The following is a 20,441-nucleotide window of genomic DNA, read 5'->3' on the forward strand; positions in this document are numbered from 1 at the left end:
GTAAAGAATTTCTTCCTAATATCCAACCTAAACCGCCCCTGGCAGAGCTTAAGACTATGCCCTCTTGTCTTACTGATAGTTGCCTGCTCTGAATATTTTTCAATTTGGAAAGACCTTTCACTAATTTTGCAGACAGTGATTAATTCTATCTTATTTGATAGAATTATATGATGATCTTATATGATTCTCTGCTAATGCAGCAGCAGATCATGCTCATCATGTACAGCCCTCCATACTTCAGTAGAGGGTTACATAAAGTATATCACAAATGCACGTATGTCCTTGTAGTTCTCTCACAAAGCAAACTGACATTGTCAGAAAAGGTAGACACCTGGCAACAATTACTTTAGATGTAGTGACATTGTCTGACCTTCATTTACCATAGTAAATGCTTTCTCATGATGGCTATTTCATGATTTACTGTGGAACAAGTTCTGGAAAAGCACCTATCTATTCCCAAGATGTTTCTCGAAACCACTTCTGAACACTGGCACAATAGTAGCATCTTTCCAGCCCACTGGAATTCCCTAGCATTGTAGTATTCTGTAAAAATCAGGAAAAATTATTCATTTGCATAATTGTCTAATTCTTTCAATATTCTTGGATGAAATCTAGCACATCAGTTCTTTAAGGCATGCTGCAAAGCTCATTAAGTTCAGGTTATTTGTTCCTGATAATTTTTAATGTCTTCCTTGCAGCATTTTCTTACTGTGTTTCTATTCTCAGCTTTGGCATAGGGAAAAATTAATCCCTTTGTTGACACTACACTATATATCAAGTATCTACCAGCGTCCACTTTTCTCCACCTCAGGGATTTTGTTTTCTATTATCCTAAATTATTTGAGGGAAGCTTCCCAACATTTTTCTGAACTTTGGATATACTTTGGGTAGTAATTTTAGTCTGAATGGGTAAACATAATTTCCCTGAACAAATGAGAATGGACATAATATCTGTCTCCATAGTTGAGTATTTAGGTAATGATTTTGGAGAGCAGGAATGAAATAGTTTTTTTATAGCATTTATGTAACCAAATGTCTGGCTTTTATTATTTGAACAACTTTGAATTCCCATTTTTGAAAGTTAATTCTTTTATTTCAAGTATTTCTGACATTATTTTACAAATACCTTGTTATTTAAAAAATATCTCATTACATACATTCAGGCTTACATGTAGCACATCTCTTTAATGAAAAAGTAATCAAAAAGGATCACATTTTCTGGGCTATATTATTTTAGATTTAGATTTTACTTGCAGTGCTTTGAATAATCTTGCAAATTAATGGAGGCTGGAAAAGTTTACAGAGAAGTGCCATGTCTCCTTCAGTATCTGCCACAGCTGGAGTCAAGATACTAGGATATCTTTAGTTTAGGCATTGGCTATGTTTTTATACTATTGCATGTTTCTTCATAAGAGATGTAAGAAACCCACAGAAAGCTCCAAAAATTATCAGAAACTTTTTTTTGTTTTCCTTTCGTTGTCTGAAAAGAAAAACTTCATCAGATTGAAGCAAATAAATATGAGGTTGTAACTGAGAACAGTCAACTATTTCCTTTATATTTCTAATACAATAATTCTTCTTTGCCAACTAAAAACAGCTTTATGTGTGGATGTTTCCTGCACCATGACAAGCCTTTCCTGGCACCAAACATCTCCTCATTACCTGATGGGAAGGAAGGTGAACTCGAAACACTAAAAAGTCTTCTCTGTACAGATAAAAAACCGTGGCCTTTAACAAAGAAAGCAGCTTTCCACTGACTGTGGAAAGAACCTGTGGCAAATCTAACCCAGCTACTTCTCACTGTCTGCAGCAGACAGTGCTAGTACAATATGGGTAGTGGCTGCTTTTCTTCTTTGCCTAAGTAAAATCTAGTCCAGCAAATGCTGAACAAGCATCTGTGAAGCGTATTTCAAAATCTAGTAGTATCAAACCTATAGCCAGGACATGAAAGGAAGGTAATTGTCTCCTTGAGAAAAAGCATATGTTTACACTGATTAATATTCATGCCGTGTTCTAACAGGATTAGCACAATGGAATTTTCTGGAACAAGTTACTGATCAACTCTTTCAAGGTGCTGAAATGCAGGAGAATAGATGACACTCTGGATAGTGATACAGGTCAACATATGATGGGAATAAACAGTGTGAAAGGAGTCAAGCTCCACTATTAAGAAGAGAAAATGCAGTGAAATCTCTTGTAATTCTATTTCAGAACAGATACAGTTAAGTACAAATTCATTACGCTCAAATTTCTGATAAATATTTTGGATTCTTATTATTATCCCCGTAAATTATTATATGAACACCAAACTGACTCAATGTTTCTAGACTAGTGCCAGTGCATGTTCTTTAATATAGATTAGGTTATATATCATTGCATCACTTGTGTTGCATTATATTTAATCAGTTCTCACATAGTGCAATATCCTATATAGAATGTAAAGATGAGTGCAATATGAAATCATTCTTCAACTGTGCAAAGATACAGAGGGATTTCTACAAAAATAATTCTGTGAACGACTATCCTGCCTTGATGTCTCTTTGACTCTGCATTTTACTTCTCTTCACTAACTGGTTTGCTGATTTTATTTAAGGAATGAGAGCAAGACCTGCACATGCTAAGAGAATGCTATCATGAATATGTTTATATATATATATATATGTATAAAAATTTATATTTATGAGTAGATTAACATCAACAGAGTCACAATTCAGTCAGTTTTATATTTGCCTGTTTTCTTGGAAAACAGAGGTTCTATTTATAATTTGCTACATTGTATACTACAGCTAAAAAACTCTCCAGACAGAAAACTGAACAGGGATCATACGGAAGAACCTAAAAATTGTTGAAAAAAAATAATCTTTGCTTTTCTGAATAGAAATTGGAACTACAGAAGGCCTGAGACAGTGAAAAACCACAACAGATGGGACAGTTCTGCTGCTATGTGGTACCTTCTTGAATTTGGTGCTAAAACACTAGCATGTGATGTAGAAAACTCTATTAAAATTCATGTAATCATGACTGTGTCTTTTTTATCTTGTGAACAGATAAGAAACTCTCTTTTGTAATTTGAAACTTCTTAAAAGTCTGATCTGCCTCTCCAAATGCCATAATAGTTCTGAATAACTGATAAAGATCCGTGGTGAAATACCAGTCTCATTGATGCCTGTGGAAAAATTTGTGCTGACACAAGTAGAAATAGGACTCTCATTTGCATCCTACCACAGTATCATACTTGCCAGCACTTGTCTCTGAGGAGCTGCACCAACAGCACTACTACCAATCTTAAAACTATTATCCCAATTTCTAAGGAAGGAAATGGCTGCCTGGGGAGGAACATGGAAGTATAACAAGAAAACATAAATTTCCAAATCTTTTTCTAAAACAACTTGTTCTGATATAAAAAACTGTCTTTGTTCAAGGAAGAATTACCAATCTGGAATCTTGCTTCAATTTTTTTTACTGACAAACTATATCAAAGATACATAAACACACAACACATATATATTTAGTCCTCCTATATAAAAGTATAACCACTATATAATTTATATATTTCTAAGACCATAATTTTCTTCGGCTTGCATATACATCAATAAAGAGGTAACATGAAACGTTCCTTCTTCTTATATTTAAAAAAGCTCTGACAAAATGGACATTCATCCAGCACTTACTGAGTGTCAACTAAAATTCTGAGATGAGTTTAATTTTATATTTATTAATGACTATTCTCAGACCAGTGCAATAGGAATGCATGAATTAATGGGTGATTAAATACAGTGTTAATAACTAATGTGTGACATCAACATATATTTCAACTTTTTTTTTAAGAATTACTATGTTAGACTTGGAATTTAAATGTTAGTCTGTATGTCAATTATCTTTTTATATTTCAATCTGTTGTGTTAATTAAAACTAATTATAGCAATATAAAAAGAAATGCAGGTCGAATGATATATTAAAAAATTTGATGCTCAGAGAGATCAAAGAAGAAAATGTAGAGATATTCTCCTTTCTTTAAAAAAGGGGAGGGGAGTGTGCAAGTCAAAATTGTGCTGTATATTATATTTATTGCTACTTACAATTTAGTTGGAAATTCAAATATAACATAGTCTGCTCTTGCTTTAAGGCCTAATTGCCTTTTAAAATGCATGTGCCAAATTCTCATAGGATGTAAATTGGAATAACTCCAACTGACCTAAAGCAGTTGGAATTAAATCAGTGTGTATTTGATCTTGAGCTGGCTTTGATAAAACAGATTTTTGCCAGTTAAGGATATGGTCTAAAACGTGCTATTTCTTTCTCCATGTATAAAAGGCAGAGACTCTTTCTGTACCTGGCATGAGTGTGATCCGGTAACTGCTAGAGACAACTGATCTCTCAATTTGTGAAGCTCTCCCTAGCCAGTGCTGAGAACAAGCTGCTTTGTTCTTCTACAGGACTCCAACAGGACCCTTCTGCTCAACAGGTATCCAAGAAACTGCCTTCCAATTGCTGCAAGGCCAACCGTCTGGAGGGAGCCTAACATCAGGCAGGAAATCCCACACTGATTCCCAGCAGTGGACCCCATGGATACAACTAATAAAAAGCATTCCTTCTGTGTTTGAAGAATATTGTCACCAAATCACTACTCTCAGAACAACCTTAAAATTGTCAAAATTTCTTTCTCACTGTTTAAATGTTACATCAAGATGGAGCATTAAACGGTGGATCATACATAACTCATTTCCTAAGCTGGGTCTTCCAAGTGTCATTTACACTTCTGATGCTGGTTTTCAATTTATCCCAGTAGTGTCAGTATCACCAGAAAGGGTAGGAATTAATAACAACAATCATTAATAGCAGGAACTGGCTGAAGTGTACTGCAGTACAACACACCATGATCACACTGTCAATAATGAAAAATGTGTTAGCTGTTTAGTCATTTCAGTGTGACAGACAAAGAACACAAACAGTGTAGATCCAAGTTTTGAGGCTGCTGCTGTTATCCTGAGTGGTACAATGAGGCAGCACCAATGAATTACTGGAGAAATCACTGCTACTCCTGCTTGGAAATTCAGAAAAACAACTCAGAAGTTGATTTTACTGTGCTTGTGAACCTATTAGACATAAATGTCATATGGGCCAAATTCCTTAGCCATAATCCTAAGCAAGTGAAAAATTGACCCATGTAAGTACCAAAAGTGATCACTGCACTGAAGTCAAGCAGTCTACAAACAGGCTGAACTTCCACTGATAAAAAAAGGAAATTATTTCTGCATACTTGCTACTGCAGCACACACGGAATGTGTAAGAATTAAATTAAAATCCTGCCTCAGGATCTACAGATATATAGCACGCTTCACCTTGGTCTAATTAAGTATAATGTCACTATCTGTATTGATCGCAAAACACAAAATGTTCTTCCAATGACTCTGTTTGATGTTCTAAACTAGTTCCTAATGATAATTGCTGGATAATAAATTACAAGTTCCAGAAAGCACTTATAAGCTACAAGCCAAAAATAAACTTCAACAGATGCTCAATAAGAGTAACGCAGCAGCGCCTACTAGATTTCTTGGATATCAACCTAGAACATTTATTGTTTCTGCTTTCATGCATATCTGACTCTTTTCACTTCTCTTCTATTTTCTTCCTTCCCCACCGCCTCCCCTTCTTTATACCACAGATGCACAGCAGCTCCAGTGTCAAGGCTGCTCCATGCAATTTGCACTAACATTTCCAGAATAATTGTCTGTCAGCACAAGCTATTCAACAAGCAATGCAAGCAACTCTGATTTAGCATTTACTCTGTGTTGTTCTTTTTTTCTGGTTTTTTTTTTTTTGTTCCTCATCTTGTCATTCTTGTTAAGACAGCAAAAAGGGCAGTTTGGAGGATGTCAGGCTGACACATCCACATGGGCGAGTTCTTTGTTGTTACTCGCTTTGGTGGCATCAAAGGGACAGCAACAAAGGCAGTGACAGCTCCAGAACATCAGGGCCCTTTTTTGTGGATGTAAAGGTTACAAGTTGTTAGCTCATACAGCAGGATCTTCTGTGCTCAGGTTTGTTCTTTCCTAGTAAACTAAAACTCTGCAAGCAAACACTAGGGGAGAAAACTATTGTCATTGTTTCCTGCTGATTAATTAGGTAAATATCTTCTTACTGTTTTTACCGGTGTACGGTTAATTTCAAGAAAACTGGTGCCCATTCGTCTGTCAAGATTTAGAGTGCAGCTCTGTATTAAAGCAAAGTTGGGAAACTACAGTCCCGAGGCATGAACAAAGTTTATTACAGCAACAGAATTTACAATGCGCCAATTGCTGGGCTGGTGACAGGCACCTCTCACTGAAAAACACCACATATCAAACACAGTGCCATTGTCTGATCTACATGTATGCACACATGAAGTGAAGAAACCGAATTCATAATTTATAGGAAGAAACTGAATTCACAACTTATGTGTTAAATTGTGCACAGCTCTGATATGATCTATGGGATCATGTCACTTAGCAGTGAAAAGTTCTTGAAACTTTAGTTGATGGAGGTGACACAAGCCAATTTCTACCACGAACAGCTCTGCTAAACCCTGCTGTGCAAGAACTGTAAAACTGGTATTGAAGTGACACTGGAATGCGTGGACAGTTTGAGACCAATAGATGACACTCTATTTTTACTTCAGTTCTGCAGCTGCAGGCATTTCTACTTTCTTGCCTTGGAGGTTTTCAAATTTATGCACCTTAATCTTTGGGAAAGATTGTAGTATTTAACCATATTGTTCCAAGACTGTTGAAGTAAATGACAAGATTCCTCACTTGCTCAAAAAATTTTTGGACTATGGCTGCAGCATTTTCATGTTTTACACCAGCTTACTTAACAGTAAAAAGTACAGAATTTGTTTTCAGAGCTAGTCACAATGTGCCTGCACCAGCACAAAAATAAAGACTGTACAGGACCCCCAGGAGCAAATGCTCTCAGTTTTCAAAGACCAGACATCTCAGTCCCACTGCTCAGAGTCTGTGGGGAAAAGAATACCTAATTCCCATTAACAGCTTTGAAAACCTCTTTGTAGGAAGAAAGAGCAAACACAGAGAGAAGTGAAAGGAAAAAAATAAATAAGAACAGATGGCAATGGATCATGCCTGGTAATGTAGGACTTCATTTATACAGGAGCCTCTTAACCAATTCTGCAGTATAAAGGTATTTCAACACAAATAATGGTAAGATTCACAGAATACATCTATTATATATTTTATCTGTAATTCTGCACTTCCATATTACAGTAAAATGTACTTTTAAAGGCACTTCTGCCTGACTTCCATAATAATGCCAAGATCAATCTGAAAAACTTTGTAGATATATATTAAATTCCTTTTAAGATTATTTTAAAATAATCACGTGGGTGTCCAAAAATGCTCTTGCACCTGTATGTAAACTGCAATTAATTTAGGGTGACTTCATTGCTTGATTTTGTGAAAAAGAAGTTATTTGGGACTGTCCTGCTCTGTAGTAAAGTAATTGTAATATAACAGTCTTTTGTTGTTGTTTTACTAAAACACTTATATGAAGTTCCTGACAAATAGCAATTTACTAAAAATCACTTGGAGCTTTGCTTATCTGTGGAATGTTCCTGCGTTTAAAATTAAAGTAAAAGCCTTATATATGTGCACACGTGGGTGTCTGCACATATATTTATGCATATGTATGTATATGTGGATATATATATAGCTGGAGAGATTTTACAGTTAGGTCTGATTCAAATAGCTTTAAATTTTTATTGGCTTTCTTCCTCACTTTTGAGACATTAATTTATAAAATAAAACAGTTTCAGGCACTGCTTTGAAGTGTTACTAATCACAAAATGTTAGGCCTACACTCAGATGTAGCAGACTCTAAAATTCTTAAGAGTCTCACCCTGGGTAAGTCTTTTTGCTCTTTAAAAAACCTTTTTTCCATGTATTACTCTCATTCCCTGCTCTATTAGTAAAGGCATTCTACGCATATTGTAAAATGACATATGTCACATGTCTAGAAATAATCCTTATGAGACTGAATCTTGGACTTGGTCAGACTGATAAATATCTGCAATTATTTTGAATTTATAATGAAGAATTTAATTTAATGGTGTTGTACAAGTTCATGCAGAGTAACTTGCTGATAATCAAGCAGCTGAAGCATATTTCTTTCTTGGTGGGAGCTCCATCATACATGCTTTAAGAAAAAATTATGCCTGAAAGGTCCAAAATTTTCACAAATAAAAGATCTTGCTCAGAACTAAACTTTTTGGGAGTTAGAAAGTTCAATGTTTTCCAAAATTTTCAGAGGAATGTGCACCTCAGAAATACAGCATACTGTCAATATGTTGTACTTCAGTGCTCATAGTCTTTGGTTAAGAATAAATACCAGGCACGATCATCAGGTTTGCAAGAATGCTGTGTGCAGAGATGTCTAACCTTGACTGTAAATGTAGATCACATTCAGCATGGAAGTTCACAACTGGCTGAACAGACCTGGCTTATATATCACTGCTTTGGAGGCAAAAAAATTGGTCTAACTGTCTTAACAGAATCTTAGTTCTTTTGAGGTAATGACTTATTAGTATGGCCAAACCGGGCATCCAGGATATAACATCTAAGCTGAAACTTAGGTGGATCATTCATTGGCTTTTATCAGATTTTTGAACCAGATCTCTAATAGAGGTACTAGTAACACTTTTTTCAACACTTAAAAACCCTAAAAAATGCATTTTAAGCTCCTGCTGGTTTTGTATTTTGAAGAGCAGACAGACATTGCTAAAATTCATTTTAATTTTATGGAACATTGTTTTGGTAAAGATCTCATAAAATCTTATTTTAACAATGTCTGTGTTACAGGTCAAGTTATATTTTTCAATAGTACCTTTTAACTGAGCCACATAAACAAAACACAGAATTCCCAGGTAAGCTAGAAAAAAACCATCATATGGCAATGCCTGGATGGGAAAAATAATTTTTGTATGTACAATCACTGCTCAGAAATTAACATAGGGGAGCATGAGAACAACAATGGCTGTTACCCCCTACTTCAAAGTTGAATATCCAGTTCCCTTTCCATTGCCTGTAATTTTTTTCCAAGTAATACTAGGCTGAATTGTACTGTATGTCTCTGAACACCAAAGAATCTCTCAGCACAACAAGAGGAGGTAATCAATTGCCTCACATCTCCAAAGGCTTCAGTTTTCCATGCTTCTTTTAAAAGGGAATACAAACTGTAAGGGTTTCACAAAACAGCATTAAATTAATGAGAAATGGAAATTGTTGGCTTGTGCAAAACAAACAGAAAGGTTGACTATGTATATGTAAAACAAAACACAGTAAAGACATAAATACCTTTCTGGTACTACCAGCAATGAAGGACTGGCATTACTTGATTTGGAACAGAGGGTTGTAAGGATAAACGTTTAATATTTCCAGCAGAAAAAGCAGGCCCAGCACAAGAAGAAGGTAAGAACATTTTCAAAGGTCTGGATCAGGAAGATGACATAGACTACAGAATAGCTTCTCAGGCACTGACTTAAGTCTTGCTATTTGAGTCATCTAACTTTGGACCATAAAATGAAACAGTGAAGGTAACTTGGCTTCAGGTATTAGAATTTCCTTCCAGGAAAAGCCCAAACTTTTCTTTAATGGCTAGAAACCAATCACTGGGTTGGAAGGTTTTAGTAGGGTTATTAAAATTGACAGGAAATTGGACAAGCAAGCATGAACACTATGCAGAAGTCCACAAGCAGGGACTTTGTGGCCTGATTCACTTCATACACACTTGGTGCGTGACATCTCTCTGTTATGTTCATATCTGTTACAATATCCCAAAGTTGCACTAACAGCGAGAAAGATACTGACAATCAAAGAAATAAGTAAAGAAAGAGAGACTGAAAAGAAGTAAAGCTTTCTAAATACAGGTGCCAACAGTAATAAAAATAAGTCATGAAAGGAAAATCTGTTTGCAAATAGGGTATTCTCCAAAGCTAGCACTACAAAATTGTTTCAATAATCTATTTTTTTCATAGATGCCACCTGGAAAGACCAGCTGGCAAAATTCAAAGGAGCATTAACAAGGACACCAAAATTGTCACAGCAATACCCACCTAAATTGCAGAGGATTGTACACATTTCATAGCTTAAAACAGACCTGTCTTTGCAAGAAAGGCAGTACAATGATTCTGCATTTCTTACGTGGATTTTATGGTGTGTTAGCAGCTAAACATGCTATAAAACAGAAGACTTTCACTTTAAAACTTATAAACCATGTTTCATAAAAGGCTTTTAATCAACATTTAGAGGTCCTCATACAAATACAGGCGCCAGCTTTTTTCCACAAGATCTATGGTGCAACAGTTATAGAGTCTCAATCACTCTTCAGAAACCTAAATTTTCTTTTAAGCCTGGGCCGTTATAACTAGAGTCACTGCCAAATCCAGGTCTCATGAATGCACAATACTTTTCACTTTTGGTTAGTCACCATCACTTCAAGCCAGCATTCCTCTTTTGATGTTGTGCTTGATCAGCTAGTTTTTGTAATGTACTTTTCTCCCTCCGTGAACGTACTAGATAGCGTAACTAAGCTTTTTGCAGGATCCTGCATTCTACAGTCAGCCTTCAGGGACGCTAAGTTTAAGAGTAAGGAAAGAGTAATTAAAAGTGATTAGGACAAGAAGCCTCGATACTATGAAATGTGGACTCAATTGTCCTTGACACAGGCAGAATGAGGCAGCAGGTTTTGGTTTTGATTACAGCTTTACTTGTGATTTTAATAAACATGAGCCAGTATTCAAACTTTTAATATCCTGCTGCTTAACTATTTCCAAAAAGCAATCCAGCTCTTTTAAACAACTCTTGTTTAAAAATTTTAATTTGTTTGGCTCTGTCTCTGCTTGGAGAAGCTGTAGCCTCATGGTAACTCTTTTACAAGTTCATTTCCAGAATCACAGCAATTGGGTTTTTTTCAACTAAGTGTTTCCGCATGTGTCAAAAGTGTCAGGCTGACAGCTTTCCTGCACCATTTTATCTGGTTCCCACAGTAAGTATGAGAGACAAACACAGGAATGTGTCTAGTGCTGACTATGCCCATCAAGAATACAATGATACTTACAGCTCTTCCAGGAAGCGGAGATTGTGCACAGGGTTTGAGGGCAGCTTAGTAATGTTGTTCATACTGAGATCACTGTAGGGGAAAACAGACACAGACTTAATATGGCATGCCACAACTGTGGCATCCAGCTGTTCATTCCACACATTTTTCAGTGCTACATTAAGAAAAATCAGTTCCTCTGCCAGTACTGATGAATCGTTATCTAGTTAGCACACTAAACATTCTTCTTTCGTATGAACATAGGGTTGTGAAATCAAATACAGTCTGTAGCATGTTCTTCATTTCCAGAGATTCTGGAATGTTTTATCACTCTCTATAAATCATCTGGAACACTAAACAACCCTTTTAGTCAACATAATTTTAATAAACCACTGTATTGTATTAAAATTTACTTGGAGTAGTAAAGAAAAACTACTATGAATTTTGTTGTTTTTGTTGTAGCACCATAGTACACTTGGTTTACTAAAGTAGACAGGCAAAAGCATACCAATACAGACTATCTGCAACATCCTTTATATTTCATGACTATGGAATCACTTTGCCTTTCCTGTACAACCTGCTGCATGGTCACATTGATTTGCCTTGCCTCACATTAGGCACATCAGGTGTCCCCAAACCCCAATTTGACTCAAAGAAATGATATATTTTCAAATAATAAACATGCAATTTTTGAGTGCTCTTTTGTTACAGGTAGTCAAATTGCATTAAATAAGTGAAATGAACCATAAAACAAGGGTGTAATGTGATCCCGCTCTGTAGCACACTTCCTGCTGGGGTTCCACAGTAGTTCCTGGTACAGGAAACTACTAGCCATATCAGCTCTGTCAGAGCTCATTCAAGCTATGTTTTAGACTAAATTTCATATAATACCTTTTTATTCTTAACTTGCTTTTTCATGGTTTTCCATTGTCTTTCTCATGCCCCACAGTACCATTATAATTGCTTTTCATTAAGTACAAAACCTGTAAACAGACTGTATAATAGAATTCTGTGTGGAAGATCCAACTTACATGACTATAACAAAATTCCTGTAGTTTCTTAAAATAAAATTAAGAATGACCTGCATATTTTATGCAAATGTTATATAGTAATTTAAAAGTCCCCACTATTTAAACGTATCTATGCATTTGTAGCAGTGCTTATAGTTTCCAGCTACTTCGGTTACTATTTAGATAACTTTATTTCTTCCAGCTGTTGAGAGCTTACAAGGTAAATAAGTTATCTGTACTTTGGTGGGTAGGCATCCTATGCCTACTCCATCTAGTTCTTATTATTCACAGTCTGTTTCACATTACAGAATATATGCTTGATATATGTTTGATCTTTTGCTGAATTTTAAAACGTATAATTTAAAAACATACTTCACATAGAGATTCTGAAATAAAGGAAATGTGTTAATACTTTATAACAATTATCAAATCACTGTTGAGTAAGGTCTCTGCATTCACTTCAAAATCAAAGTATAATTTGAGAAATGTGTACTTATTAAATTCATTCTTTACCGTAATACTTTATCACCTAATTCTTTCATACTGTTTAGCAGTTATTGCCCTTTTACTTTGATAAAGGCTCAAAGGGTTTATTCTGGCAAAGGAACAAAAACATGGATTTATTTGGCAAAAGAAAAACTCATCCAGGTAGTGAAGTACATACTACGGAATATTAAGATAAACCCAATATTTTAACAAGATCATTTTGATTGTGATATTTTCAACACATGTCTTAATGGGGTTTTGGAAACATCCCAAATCACATTTTAGACTTAAAAACCAGCCCTGCTGGAAGATGGGAATGATTCATCTTCAGATACACACGTATTTAGAGCATTCTACAAAACCAGCATTAACCAGTGCTCTGGCTGACCAAGAAAACCTGGTTTTCTAGCATATTAATTTCTGTTACTAGCAAGCAGTACTTGTCTGCTTGTATCACCCACAGGACCCCATGATGAACCAGTCAGAAGCAATCTACAGATCAGACCTTAATATCTTAAGAGGATTAGAATAAGAGGAGGTGGCTTTCCTTATGTGCTTTGATGCACAAGGAGAAAATCAACAATATGTGCGTTTTTCTTAATAACATCTTTAGACCCTAGAGCTGGATTTGCCAGCAGTGAACTCCTATGTCCTAGTCTCCTTTTTGGACTCAGTCATGTGGTAAAGTATGTGCTCCACATCATATGATGGAGGAGAACCTCTTTCCCAGTGTACACTGCAGCAACTGCTAACTCTTTTTAGTTAAATAATTTCCTTCTGCTACTTTTTTTCTGGTTACTTCTTTTCCAGATTATTCTTTTGTTGGAACATAGCATATAAAGATGTTTTTGTAAAACAAAACTCCTAAACATTACATATGCATATTTCATAGAATCAGAATCATTTAGGTTGGAAAGACCCTTAAGATCTTTCCAGTCCAGCTGTTCACCCAGCACTGCCATGTTGGTCACTAAACCATGTCCCTAAGTGCCACACCCATGCATCTTTTAAATACTTCCAGAGATGGTGGATGTAACAGAAATTATTTCCCAATTTTGATAAACAATGTCTTTTAAAACTAGTTTTTAACACACTTGCAACTAATACACAGGCCATTCCAGTCTATGTTGGCAATGTGCTGTTCTTTTAGCTATAAGGGTTTAAGAATATAAGTGCAACTACTGCAGGGAGAGGTAATACATTTGATGAGCCTAGCGGATACAGTTGGAAAAACTGAGAAACTTTTAGGCACAAAAATAAAAAACCTCTACTTTTCCCAACTGTATCAGCTGGCTAAACAGGTGTTATTATTTCTCCCTAAAAAAATACACATCCCTTACATTGGAAAGCAGTAGTTCATTTTTTAGATTCAGAATATTCTTCTGGATCAGAATCACCATAGATGCATTTAATCCAATTTTTGCTCACTAAAAGGGAGAGAAGTACCATGACCCAGAGCTACTGCTGGGGGGATATTTGGAGATGTGAGACAAACAAAAATGGTTAATGCAAGGCAATCGGTCACTGGGTCTCGTATGAGCAATATGAAAAATTTGGGCTTCTGAGTAGGAATTCCTCACAGTGCTCTAGAGATAAATAAAGGAAGTTTTCAGCATTTTGGTTTGCCAGCATTTTGGACCTTACTGCCAAGAAGACATAGCTAGGATGAGATTTACAGCCATTAGCTAGATAAAGCACAGTTAACAGCCAGAAAGAGCTAGCTGGTAAATGACAGGATTACACATTATTACTATGATAACCAGTAACACTTGCAATGGGTATGTCTTATGTCCTGCACCTGCAATGGTTTCTTTCCAAGAAGTGCATCAAACAGGTTTTCTGATTTCTGCTTTCACTGCTAGCCTGCCAAAATCAGCAATTTGCTTTCTCTAGGAAACAGAAGGGGATGAAAGATGGCTTACACGTCAGCATTTGCATTGTAATGCTTAAGAACATTAAAATCAAGGTACTGGATCTTTAACTATCCTCAGTGGAATTGTTCTGATTTTATACTGGATCTTGGTAAACTCTTACAAACTACAGCAATGAAAAACACAGAATTATTACATTACTGAAAACCTTTAAATAACTCAGCGTAACAGAACTACTCCTGTCTCCCACCATCAAAGCACATACAAACCCCGCTGATGTCAGTAGGAGCAACACAGTAAGAGCATACCCTGTTTTAAAATGCTCCTAATATAACCAGCAATAGTACCAGATCTACCTTTGTGAAAACTATCTGCACCGTGAACTACCATATTCTACTGAAAAGGCAATAAACCGTTTTGAACAGTCAGATGGACATATCGTGTGTTCTCCCATCAGCATTCCTGCAGCCTGTTTCCAACTGCTGACTATAAAAGCAACATACCAGCAAATGCAACTTCATCTTTTCAAAAAATTAGAAGTTTTGTTTCAATGACTGCATTGGCAACATGGCTCACTCTAATGATATCTTAACTACACCCTGTGCCAATCAATCACCATACTGTGCCTCTGGTGACTTGCTAAGGGAATCCTATCTACGATGAAATCTTTGAAAAACAGAAAATATTGCAAACTCCACCATGCATCTATCTGTTTTTTCTTGGTGAGCAGATTGGCAAATTATGAGCATTTGCAAAACAGCACCCAAGAAGGCAAATACGAGTCTTCCCCCTCTCTCTGCCTCCCCCGTTTTGTTGTCCATGCATATATGTGCTGAAAAAAACATCCAGCTACCATCTTAATAGTGAGTTCAAAATGAATTCCAGAAAGCCAGTAAAACAAGTTAAGTGAACCAGTTCTTCACACTTAATAGATGAGTTTGGAGGCTGAGTTACTAACCTGTTATTAGCTGTTATTACAAGAAACGTTTCAGTGACTATTCATCTTGGAATATCAGTTTTTATGTTATACTCAAGTCTTTCAAAGGAGAACAAAAATCTCTCCAGGGATACACACAAAACTTCTACTGGCTTTCATCAACCTGCCAGTCTACTATTAGGCTCAACATCTATTATACTGAATGGTACAAACCTGTCTACCCATTGCAGGTCTAATACAATTTTGTAGCCTATTTTCTTAACCATTGCAACCCGCTTGATTTTTAGAAAATGATCAAGACTTATTATTAGGATTATTAATTTTGATTCTTCTAAGCCTGCCTTATCCCAACAAGATGTATTAACAATTATTTTTATGGAAGTCTTTGAAAGATAAAGCACTTTCATAAAATACTGACAATAGACTGAATGTACTCCCTTAGCTACTACCAGTTGAGAACAGTTTCTAAACTATGACAATTTCCTTAATTAATTTACAGCACAGTTTCACACTAGCTCACATGTAGTAATAAAAAATAATGAAAACAGGTGCATATTACTTCTCTTCTTCCCTTGTTGTGCCTATCTTTTTAACTCTTGTTTCTACTGTTGACAGAACAACAGCTCCACTGTACAATGGAAGAATATGTTAGCTATTAACTACGTGCCATCTACTAATGCAAATGCTTCATTAGCTTTCATGAAAAATATGTTCATCTGCTACAGCTACTTAAATCTATTCGTCAACACTGTAGTAGTAGTAGTTCCTATTTCTTACAAGTAAATTGCTATAGATGTTTTTGTTTGAGGGTCTCAATAAATAAATAGAATTATCATCAATTTACAGAAGAGAAATTAAGACACCTAATGGCAGTGTGACATGTTCACAGTCAAACAGATGTTCATACACCAAAAGGAAACCGACACTGATGATGATTTGTCCAGTGCCCTTTTTATTAGATCGTGGATCACACTGTCCAACCATGGCATTTACACCAGTGCGATGCATAAGCTGCCAACAGAGTCAGAAAACCATGATAATATTTTTCATTTTAATGTTCCTAAATTACACAATCTTTCAAAGTCATCATGAAAACTCCTAGTCATGTATTTGCATGTTTAATACACACATGCAGAGCAGCATAGGGTAGAGTATGAGCACACAAAAATAAGCACTGTTAGCGCTTTCTGCAAATTAAACCATAGCATTCCTTTTCATAAGTAGCTTCAAACTTCATCTGTGGTTCTTTAAAGGACTTCGTAGTAAACTATGACTAAGATGTGAATTTCCACTAAATGATTCACATTTGAAGAGTACATATTTATATTTGGAAAAATCTTCTGGAAGAAAAAGTGGTAGATTTGCAGGAAGCAGCAGTAGGGAGAGAGTTATAACAAACATTACACAAAACAGAAAATCTCACTATCAAGGTTTTCATGGTAAATAACAAGTGGCAATAGCGTGGATATTTCTACCCTTCTGCACATTGATAATGACAAATGCTAAAATTAAGTATTTAAAAATTCATTATCTCATGTAATAGCGAATTAACAGCAACTGATCCCATGCTATACTTTTACAAAGAAGTGATGCAAGGCTAAAAGAGGATTGCTTGTTACACATTTTTTACAGAAAATTTCTGTTACTTGACATTGAAGTTCACTGTTTCCAGAGACTCAAAACCTTTGTATTAAAACACACCCTGCGAAAAGCAGATGATGTGTGGTCACCGGAGAATAGACCCAGCAGTGAGAATATGTGTGCCTGTGCACCTCACAAAGAGCTTTTATGCCAGTACACAGACAGTACTGCTGCCTGCCTCACTCTCCTTCCTTTCCTTGGCACACCAGTGGTGCTTGTTCTAGCAGTGCATTTTGCTTACAGAAGACACAACCATTGCAACTGTAAATAGACATATATGAAAAGGATCAGGCACTTTGAACTTAGGGAAGCCTCAAAGGTGATCCAGTAACACCAAGAGGGCTCTGTCCACATCTCTCTATTGTTGTGTATTGGCCCATAACATCGGATCCTGGCAAACTAGGCTGTTAGGTCACATCTGGATTCAACACAAAGTAAGAAATATGCTCTGGCCAGAATTCTGCACTCTCAACACCTGTCAGTGGGTTCGAACCTCTGATGTCACAGGCAGCAGAGTGGCTTATTACTGCAGAAGCTCTGTAATAGAGTCATTTTAAACAGCACATATTATTCCTGAACATAGGCAATTCTATCATATAAACAGCCATCAAAGCCTTACTTATATCTAGGCTGCAGAACATTTGTAAAGCAAACAGTATGTGCATGATTAATCTTTTCAGGAAATGATTTTGCCGTTCAGTTTATCCAACGCTCCAGCAGAGGGAGCAGGGCAGAACAAACAATTTGGGTCAAAACACAAAGTAAAAATCAAAGATCACATCAAACACACCCACTGCTGAATTAATCTAAGTACCTGACATTTCACCTTAGGTACAAAGATTCTGGTTCTCTGCTTTTTTTTGTATATCAAATTCATAATGCTTCCTAGATGAAACTAGCCACTTACTTTCAAAGCTGATTCATGGCTGTTCATTTGATGCTGAAGACTCAGTTTGCTAAGTAATAGTTACCAGAGTAAGTTATAAAAACATTTGAACATGTCAGTCATTTACTGTACTTAACTCACACATTAAAAAACATAAATAACTAATAAGAAGTATTTTATAATATAAAAGCCAGTAAGAGCAATTAAAAGAGGACTGAATGGAATTCCTCTTCCTCCCATGCCCATAGATTGTATCAGTATTATTTTACTTTATGAGTTATTACCTATTTCTGCTGAACAAATTCAAATATTAAATGAGTACTGCATACATGATTTGTCTTGTTCAAATACTGAACAATACAAACAGAAAAATATCAGTTTTTATTGTAATTTATGAAGACAACTACTAGCGTGTTTGTTGTGTTTTTCATCATTACCTGTTTATCAGGTACTGTTCATTTTATTTTGATGAAGAACAGTGCAGCTAAATTGAGAAACAATATTTATTAGAAGTGACCAAGCTGGAGAAAAAAACGCTTGGCCTTTCTCAGTTTCAGAATATTTTCTACCCCTCCAGAAGTTGCTTATTTTTATAACTATTTGCTCCAAAAATTACAAAAATATAGGAAAAAAAATCCTTTCTTCCCCCCCCCCTTTTTTTTTTTTCTGAATGAGTGGACACATTCATCCATTTTAGAAATTTGAGGTCCAATTTCCTTCTAATTCCCAGTCTATAATTTCATACCTGTGAAGCTGTTCCTAAATTATGACTATCTATATGAGAGAAGAATATCTACAAAAAGCACAGCATAGTTTATAAGAATTCTACACTTTGTCTACAGCAGAAATTAATTCAAAATATATGTGAGTGTAGACAAAGATTGAAAATACATACTGTCATAAAGTACACGCTTCTTAAATCAAGCATTATGAACCATACAGCCAAATGAGCTGAATACCCAACCGCAACTTATATACATCACAGATTATATGTTACATAAGCCAATTTTAAAACTCATCTTCAGCAAAATATCCAATATTACTTCAGTGAGTCTGCCAAGAGTGGAAATTATTTATGACTAGCCTGATTTCATTCATAACAAGATATACTCTAAGTCATTGATTTTGTTTGTCTTACTTTGTCTCAACTCAATTCCACAGCATGGATTTCAAGGATTAAAAAACAAAAGGCTGTGAGAGCATCTGCTACAAACACATTTCAACAGTGATGGTGTGAACATGAGTTTCCAGAAATCTGTGCACCACAGCTCTGTATGCAGGGAAGGAAAATGATGCTACGCTGTATCACACCTACTACAGTTCTCCTCTGAAGTATGAATTTGATCATTTTTGTGTTGTTGCTTAGCTGAAATAATTATTTACAGAATCTTCTCTGAATTGCACGGACAACCCAAGGGATGTCATATTACCAACACACTCAATTTCATCCAATGCTTGCTACCAAAGGAATTACTCCTCATCTCCCCACCCCGGCCCATCACTACTCATTCCTTGTGAGGATGCTGTTGAACCAGAGTTGGCAACTGGCCTGGATTTTAAAAAAAATCCAGCAGGAAAAAATTTGGTTCTAATCCAAATCAGCTTCCTGAACTGGTTCACTACATTGCTGTTTGTACCTCCACAAACTCAAACAAGAAAGGTGAAGCAGAATTGTTTTATTTCAGTTGGCAGTTTTGGCTTAGAGTAATGCAGGGTGATCCTGTGCCTAGAACGTAAATATTGTAAACATTTTTCAGATATAAAAAGTTGAGGATTTTTTTTACACACATATCTTACCTTTATGTCTGACAGAGCTTGTTCACTAAAATACAATAGGCCTCCAGATCTGCCAGCTCCGGATGGCTGACAGCCTCTTCCGACACCTCCTGCAGAGCTCAGAGGAATGACAAAGCTGTCAGATCTTTCCCTGATAGATTGAACACCCAAATTTCTGCAATAGTAAGCGCCAAGAAATATGCATAGCTTGATTCTTACAGAGATAATGTACTTAAAACCACTGTATTTCTCCATCAGGTCATTATTTTTTTCCTTAAGTAATCAAAATTCACCTTCATCATAAGATACCTTCACAGGGGCTAGTCTAAAACAGCCTTAATATACATAAATGCCAGGTCATTAATCTTATACTGACATGACTTATACCTAGTCTTCACACATTTTGTTTGCTTGTAATTGATCAGCTGCCCTTCAGACAGGCAGAGTACCAAAATACCTGAGCTAGCTTTAAACAATTCAGGTCAAGGAGCAGGGCTGAGATGCACTAAGTCACCCTACCAAGGAGAAATCTTTGGTAGAGACATCTTATGTGTTGGCACGTGTTTTCCGGGTGGTTATACCAGCACAATCTTCAGGGAAAAGGGCTGTGCTCCCTCTAGTATATAAACGTTATCTCTTTAGATAAATTATTTTCCTTTACAATAATTGAAATTACTGGGATCAGAGCTGTACAATTAATACGCGGAGGTAAAATACTTCAGAACTATTTCTACTGAGATCAGTTGGGC

The 20,441-nt window shown here is 36.0% G+C and overlaps 1 protein-coding gene across 4 annotated transcripts in view; it reads right to left on the reverse strand.

Moving 5' to 3' along the window:
- LGR5 (leucine rich repeat containing G protein-coupled receptor 5) overlaps positions 1-20,441 on the reverse strand; it is an 88,884-nt gene that overhangs the window by 40,624 nt on the left and 27,819 nt on the right. For 3 of the 4 annotated variants that reach the window (XM_017832820.1, XM_017832823.1, XM_017832822.1), the window contains exon 2: positions 11,107-11,178. In XM_017832820.1, the coding sequence (XP_017688309.1) occupies positions 11,107-11,178 (72 nt within the window). Of the gene's footprint in view, positions 1-11,106; positions 11,179-19,713; positions 19,803-20,441 lie in introns of all 4 variants that reach the window. The other variant, XM_017832821.1, reaches the window with a different exon arrangement.

Source organism: Lepidothrix coronata, unplaced genomic scaffold (genome assembly GCF_001604755.1).
Source record: "Lepidothrix coronata isolate B3197 unplaced genomic scaffold, Lepidothrix_coronata-1.0 Scaffold206, whole genome shotgun sequence".
Taxonomy (NCBI): domain Eukaryota; kingdom Metazoa; phylum Chordata; class Aves; order Passeriformes; family Pipridae; genus Lepidothrix; species Lepidothrix coronata.